This window comes from Leucopleurus acutus (assembly GCF_964270905.1).
Source record: "Leucopleurus acutus genome assembly, chromosome: 2".
Classification (NCBI taxonomy): Eukaryota; Metazoa; Chordata; class Mammalia; order Artiodactyla; family Delphinidae; genus Leucopleurus; species Leucopleurus acutus.
The window spans coordinates 52792981-52800770 of NC_139143.1; the positions used below are offsets into that span (position 1 = coordinate 52792981).

General features: G+C 38.3%; 1 protein-coding gene across 1 annotated transcript; it reads right to left on the reverse strand.

Annotated features, from left to right (window-relative positions):
- Window positions 1-443: 443 nt before the first annotated feature.
- LOC309957381 (OCIA domain-containing protein 1-like) lies at window positions 444-1679 on the reverse strand. Its single transcript, XM_082832588.1, has one exon. The coding sequence runs from the start codon at window positions 1654-1656 to the stop codon at window positions 913-915; it is 744 nt and encodes a 247-aa protein (XP_082688714.1). The 5' UTR covers window positions 1657-1679; the 3' UTR covers window positions 444-912.
- Window positions 1680-7790: the final 6111 nt, after the last annotated feature.

The following is a 7790-nucleotide window of genomic DNA, read 5'->3' on the forward strand; positions in this document are numbered from 1 at the left end:
TTTATTTGCTCTTCTGACATTTATCCCTTGACTTTTCTGTTTCACGTGTATACACACATATGTATGCATATTTATATATGTATGTGCACATATGTATATGCACATATACACGGTTCCTATATTTCTCCTCTTCTGGTATTAAAATCATAATATCCATCCTATTTATGTGGGAGGAGCATGAAACAGATAAGATAACAAAATCACATTTTGTTGCAGGAGGACTATCGCCTGAGAATATTTAGAAGTTAGAGACCAGAATAAGTAGAGAGAGAAGGGTATCACAGTAATAAGGGAAAGTCTTCCAAGATACACTTCAGCCAAGAATGTGTTTTCTTTTCCTTCTTAAATCCAGCATGTCTATAAAACCACTCTCATTAAAGCTTCAGAAAAAACTTTGACTAGCATTTTTCTTTTTTTTTTTTTTTTTTTGTTTTTTTGCATGTTCCTTTATATTTTATTTACCATAAAGAGAATACAGCAAACACTGGAGTAAGGCTTTTTAATAATTTCTGATGTAAAGTTTAACACTTAAAATTATGTTTGCTCGCCCCCCCATTCAACATGCAGATTTCATTTATTTCCAGATACAGTGATTCTAGAGCATTACACTCTCTGGGTAGTTTTATAACACAGCATCCTTGCCCTGTTAATACAATTTCACAAACTGTGTACAATCATGGTATACTACCATCATTCAAAGAGTTCCCCCAAATGAATACATTCACACAATATGAACACTAAAATGTAAGTTTTTAAGACATCATCTTCATAAGCCAAACCACAAAAACCCAGGTTCTAGTTTTAAATGTGTTTATGAAGACTGCTGCTAAGCTCAAAGCATGCAGATGTTCATGACCACCTAGATGAAGCTGGATATTGAAACTCCTTCAGTAGGTCCAATGATGCAATTTTTCACTCATCCCAAGTATCTCCATATTTGTTTACTTTGACTTCTTTTTTTGGCATTCTTTCCTGCATAGGCCTGACTGAGGGGTCAGTCTTATGTGTTAAAGTAACTTCATATGACTCTCTGTTCTTATTCCTTAATTCCTCATATGTTATATTTTTTCTTTTAGGACTTTCTTCAATGTTGGGATCAGGTCCTTGGGCAATATGATCAGAAATACCAGTGGGAGTAGATTCATTCATAGAAGCACTGAATGGAATTGGCTCATAACGAGGAAGCACCTCTCTTTCTATGTTGTCTGCTTCTGGGGATGTCACAAAAGATGAATGACCACTCACGTTTGAGTCATATTTTGGCTTCTGAGAATAGTACCCAGTTGGTGAAGATCGTCGTGTCTGTCCTGATCGTAAAGCCTCTCCAAGAGGGGAATTCTCAAGATTCTTGAACTTCTCTTGGCAAGTTTTCACATAGGAAAGCTTTCCAGCAAAGTATCCCATGATGCAAGCAAATATAAGTTTAGGGATGGAACCATATTTGGGATGACTTGAAAGGATTCCTTTACTAATCAATCCTTGAGTAATCAACATACTTGTTGCAGCCAAAGGTACATATCTGAACCAGAAGCTTTCATCACTGCATTCTGCAAAGACTCTTCTTTCTTCCTCTGTTGGAATGTAATCAGCCCCTATGTGGGGAATTGGTCTTGGAACTTCTGCATTCGGCTCTCCAAAATCAGCCCTTCCATTCATCTTTCCCAGATACGGGCTCAAAATGACCGCGACCCGGAAGCACTCTGACTAGCATTTTTGATAGAGGGAAGGAGTAGGCATTTACAAGCATTTCCAATGAACTGGTTAACAGAATATATAACATTGGAGGAGCCTCCCATGTCTAACATTTCGTACATTTGCTTGGATTCGTAAAATTGGAAATAGGAAAATAAACGACTGGCGGACCATAACGGTGAAGCCAAGCAGAAAGCCTGAACTTTAAACAATTGCAGACTGAAAACTCAAAAGCTCTGTAACTATATGTGCACTCTAATTCTAAGAAGTGACCAGTTTGATGGTGAACCAATGTGGAACAGGGTTTGATGTGGAGCAGATGAGGCCCAAGAAGAAAACTAAAAACATGAGAATCTTTAGCCTAAGGGAAGATAGTCCCTAGCAAGAAGAGACTGGTAGAGTCAAAACTATGGAACAATGGCTTGCCCTCCTAAACTTGCTTAGTTCACCCTCTCAAATATCGATGTCCTCTGTTACCTCTGGGAGGAGCTATCTTCAGCCCCATGAAACCCAAACCCTGACCCTGGCTTCTCAAAAATCACCCGCCTAAGCTAGCCGTGGGGTCCCTGCAAAGTGGTAGGAATCTGATATTCTGGAGATCCAATTAAGCTGATCGGGTATATATTTCTTTTTATAACATTGCCTGAGCAAAATCAAGTTTTGTTCACATACCTTCCTCCCAACTAGACCATGATCTTTTCAGGGAAAATTACTATGTCTTATTCACTCATATATCACCAATGCACATAGTTGATGCTCAAAAATATTTACTGAATAAATAGGCCAATGTGCCACTCAAAGCAAAAGTGGCTTCAAAGTAAATTACTGACAGTCATGTATTCATTCAGTATACATTTACTGAGCACCCAGCTCTTGTGCTAACTAACTAGGGATAAAAAAATAAAAGGCAACACATGCCCTCAAGGAGCTCACATCTCAAGGGGGAGACAAGATCTATGATGGAGGGAGAGTGGAATAGAAAGAAGAGGGCAGACTCAGAGACAGTGAGGACATCAAACCAATAGGATTGGATACCTGTTTCTCACTTAGATGGAATGAATGGATGGTAAGGAAATTAGGAGAAGAGCTTGGTAAAGGGAGAGACATAAGAAATTCTAGTCTAAGGGGAAAAGCCATTCGAGAGAAAGGAGATAGTTGACATAGTGAAAACCCTCAAGGGCCCTCCCCACAAAGTGAGACCCAAAGACAGGGTAGGTAATAAGTAAAGTATTCCTCCAATAATGGTGAGTCCTCCGCATATTAAAGCAGCCTAGTCCATTTTTAGCAACTCTGAGAACTTAATGTCTACTTTGATATATCTTCTGCCCACTGATCCTAGTTCCATCTATGAAAGCCACAGAGAATAGGTTAAATTCTCCTTCTATGTGATAGCCCTTTAAATGCATGCCCTCCTTTCCTTTTAACTGAAGTTCATATACGATTTTCATACATTTCACCATTTTTCCCCATACTCATGCTTCTAGATTGACTAATTGAAAAATGGAAACTCTAAGAGAATATGAAAGATAAGAAATCTGAAAATTATGGTTGGCCGTGCTAGGAGGTATGGTAATAGTAGAGAAAATATTAATCACCTACATGTTAAGCACTAGGTTAGGACCTTTTTATACAAACTAAAATGCCACAGGGATCTGAAGCTAATTCCATGACACCTTATTCTCCTCCTCCAGTTCATCACCATTAACTTGCTTATAAGCATTCTCCTTTATTAGGTCAGTTATCATGTCCTTAAAATATATTCATTCTGTTTTCTTTTCCTATTCTTTTGTACGAAACAACTTATGAAAACAGTGTGTTGGGCAGTGAGATAAGTATTTCACAGTCTTTTAGAAATAAAATATACTTAAATGTGAGGCCACAAGCAATTATGAGCCAGCTTTATCTTTGGACATCTTAAGTCATCCAAACATTTCCTTTGTGGCAAGTTGCAAAGAAAAGAGAGTGAGTGTTTTACTGTATCATATGCTGCAGTTACTTTTATACATCAAAGGTAAAGGAGGGGAGAGGTATAAATTAATTTTTAAATTTACATACATAGTATAATTAGCTTATAAAATAAGGAAAGACATTGCTCAATCAAGAAAGAAACAATTTCTTCTAGACATCAGAATCTGTTCAGAAATTGTCTCTTCCAATTGGACTTTCATCTAACTCTCAACATTTCAAATCAGATATCTCTTAAATAATATACTCCTTTTCATCGGTTGAATAGCTCCAAATGAGGCTCAATGTACTCCTTGTCTCTGTAAAGTCATTCACTTTAAAATTCACCTTTCTTCTCATCTTGTCACACGTTATGCTGACAATTTATACATGCAAACCCAACATTGCAGAATCAAAAACTACAGTGTCCAAACCAGCACCATCTTCTTCCCTTTAGGGTCTTGTTTTACATGTATAGGCCTTGAGACAAGGCTTTAAAAATATACTTCATCCATTATCAACATTCTAGGATCTTTTTTTTTCCTGTAAGGAGTTTTAGCATCACTGTGTTCCACAACTCTCTCTTTCCCTTTAAAGCAAAACCCAGCATAAACTGGACGAATCCCCAAAATAGGCTCTCCATTTCCTGCAGCCCCTGTAGCCTCTAGCAGTCTAGTCTATCCCTGAGCAATGCATTCAAATCTCCAACTAATTATGTAATCAAATCTGTTTAAAATTCCATCCCTTGAATTTGTGTTTGGCAAAGATGGGATCACCTGTTCATTAAATGAAACGCTTCCCCTAAAAATGCACACAGTATATTTTGAGAACATAGTGGGACCTTGAACTTCTTTCAACGAGGACATTTTACTCCCACTCCCCTTCTACCACACTTTCAACATATTATCCCTCTTGAATTTCATAGTTATATTATCAAACAAATAATATATCAATTAATATCTAGCATTTTGCATCTAGTACATTCTCGTCACTTCCAGTTGGCTTGCGGCTCATTTCATTGTACACTTACTTCTCCACACTACTAGATAAGTTTTGATTTTATAGTATTAAAAAAAAACAAAAAACCCACAAAAAAACCCAAAAAACCAAAAAACAGGGCTGCTGTCAAACATTATATAAGGAAATGGTTTCCTTGACAACCATAACCACAAGCTAGTTGTTGGAACCTCTTCCTCATTGCACGGTTTGTTTAGTTACTAAAATATTTCAGAACATTTTGATGCAGAGTCAGGTACTAAATACCTGAATGTTCAGAACCAGCTGGAAGCAGAGCAGGTGATAAACTATCCAAACAGTTGTAAAGTATTTAACGCTAACCGTTTTCAAGTATTAGAGTTCAGCCTCGTGACACAGTCTCTAAAAGGACAAATGTTGAAACCTTGATATTTAAGATCCAGAATAAATGGATCTACCCCAAAGACATCATTTAAAAAAAAATAGTAGCTAGAAATGCCAAAGAAGTGAAAGACTCTGTTGATATGGAAAATGACATTTCGGCTGTATTAACTGCCAAATGGAAATTCTGTAACAGAAAAGAGGTCAGCTTCAAGGTTATCAGTAGAACGCCAGAAATCTGGTCAACAGTGCTCTTAAGAGTATGTCTCTTAACAAATTTAGACACAAAATAGTGAGTATCACTAAAACAGTTACTGAAAAATTGCAATGTAAAGAAAATGTCTCATAGCTCATAAGATTAAAAAAATCTCTAACTCTGGAAAACTCCCAAACTAAAAATATTTTCCCATATATCAATTTTTCACCAATAAAATGGAAATATACAGCTTGTAAGGATTATAAAAAACATTAGAAAAATCAATAGGAGATTGCATACAATGTGATTAGCATCCCGACATAAAGTTACTAACAACAGCATATGACTCCTATACTGTCCAATTCTCCTTCTGAAACCTGTCAAAGACAGAATATAATAACACAGTTTACTTCACTCCCAAACCATTCTGAATTTGGGGATGTCTTCAGACTATCTAGAATCAGAGTAACTGGACTGAAATAAATTATATAAACAGTTATGTTTGTGTTCCTACGTGTTTATTAAGAAACAACTGTGTGAAAATATGGGTCAAAATTTAACTAAGGAGGACTTCCCTGGTGGCGCAGTGGTTAAGAATCCACCTGCCAATGCAGGGGACACGGGTTCGAGCCCTGGTCTGGGAAGATCCCACATGCCACGGAGCAACTAAGCCCGCGTGCCACAACTACTGAAGCCCGCACGCCTAGATCCCGTGCTCTGCAACAAGAGAAGCCACCGCAGTGAGAAGCCCGCGCACCACAACAAAGAGTAGCCCCTGCTCGCCACAACTAGAGAAAGCCTGCGTTCAGCAACGAAGGCCCAATGCAGCCAAAAGTAAATTAATTAAATAAATAAATTAAAAAAAAATTTCCCTAAGGAAAGCAGTGGAAACTCTTTGAGAAATTGGAGCTGTGGGTCCCCTGACAGGCTGAGAAGCAGGTGGAGAAGACAAATAGAATTTTGCTTTCAAGCTCTGAGAGAGTCTTTGGATTTAGATATGAATTAAGGAGAAGGGGTTGGGGAGGCAGGAAGGAAGAATGGATGGAGGGAAGGAGACAGGGAGGGAGATAAGAAAGGAGGGAGAAAAAAAAAGAAAAGAAAGAGAGAGTTCTGAAAAGCAGAGATTCCAGGTACCATTCTAAGACAGTTTTGAGAACAGTGTCAAAATGAAGCCAAAGAGATTTATCTGAGGCCTACCCATAAAAGGACCTCAGTTCTCCATGACTGAGAGCTTACATAAACGTTCTTACATACTTACATTCTTAACATACTGCTCTACAGATATAGAAGGTTAGAGCCCTTCCATTCAGCCATGTGTTGGAACAGAACCAGAATTGTAAGGAGAGCTTTGGCACTGTCACAACCCCTCCTTGGCCCATAAAAGGCCTCTACTCAGGTGGCATCCATATTTGAATTCTCAACATTTGCCTGAGGAATTCTGTTTGATGGGTTCTAGACATAATTGGCCACAGAGGAGTGTGCATTCCAGGAGGTATTTGTCAGGCGGAATCTCATCAAACTCATTGCTTTCAGTACCTCAAATGCTTGCTCGGGAAACATCATTATGGAGCACTGCCTGAAGGATAGAAAATCCAGACGTTCCTCTGCACACTCTAAAATCTATCTTTGGAGTGATCCAAGCCAGTAGAGATCTTCATATCTAGATGGTCTCATTTAGTTCTTTCCCTATTTTGATGAATTTTATTTATTTTAGGTTTAAAATGTATATATATCTACAGTTCACTTTGTTCTGTAAAAAAATTTAAGATAGGAATTTTGTTAAATTGAACTGTGGAATGACACCATTAGCCTTTATTTGAGGAACATTATGGGAAACACATCTATGAAATTCCTATCAAGATACCATTGAGAATGTTATTCATTATATTTCAAAGTGTTCTCCCTAAGAAGACCCCCTGGAAAAAAATGCCCTCTTGCTTTGGTACAAAGACACAGACTTACTACTAGAGAATGGACTTGAGGCTATGGGGAGGGGGAAGGGTAAACGGTGACAAAGCGAGAGAGAGGCATGGACATATATACACTACCAAACGTAAGGTAGATAGCTAGTGGGAAGCAGCCGCATAGCACAGGGAGATCAGCTTGGTGCTTTGTGACCGCCTGGAGGGGTGGGATAGGGAGGGTGGGAGGGAGGGAGACGCAAGCGGGAAGAGATATGGGAACATATGTATATATATAACTGATTCATTTTGTTGTGAAGCTGAAACTAACATACCATTGTAAAGCAATTATATTCCAATAACGATGTTAAAATGAAAAAAAAAAGAAGTGTACTTCTCTTCATTTTCTATGAACACTGACTCATATAATAGACTGTATTTCTCTCTGGGCACAGAGACTTGTGGCCCTTGTTTGTCCATCATGCAGAACCTCGCAGCATATAGTTTTGTGGAGTCACTCCTGGACTCATCATTCTTTCCCTCCTCCTATTTTCTCTGCATTCAAATATTCCCACTTTCAAAGTTTTTGAATTCGTTAATATAGTATGTTGAGAAAAAGTACCACGGGTTAGGGCAACATATCTCCTCCCCACAGATGGAAAGAGGCAAGCGCACTACATTGGGGCTGGACAGGAATCCTA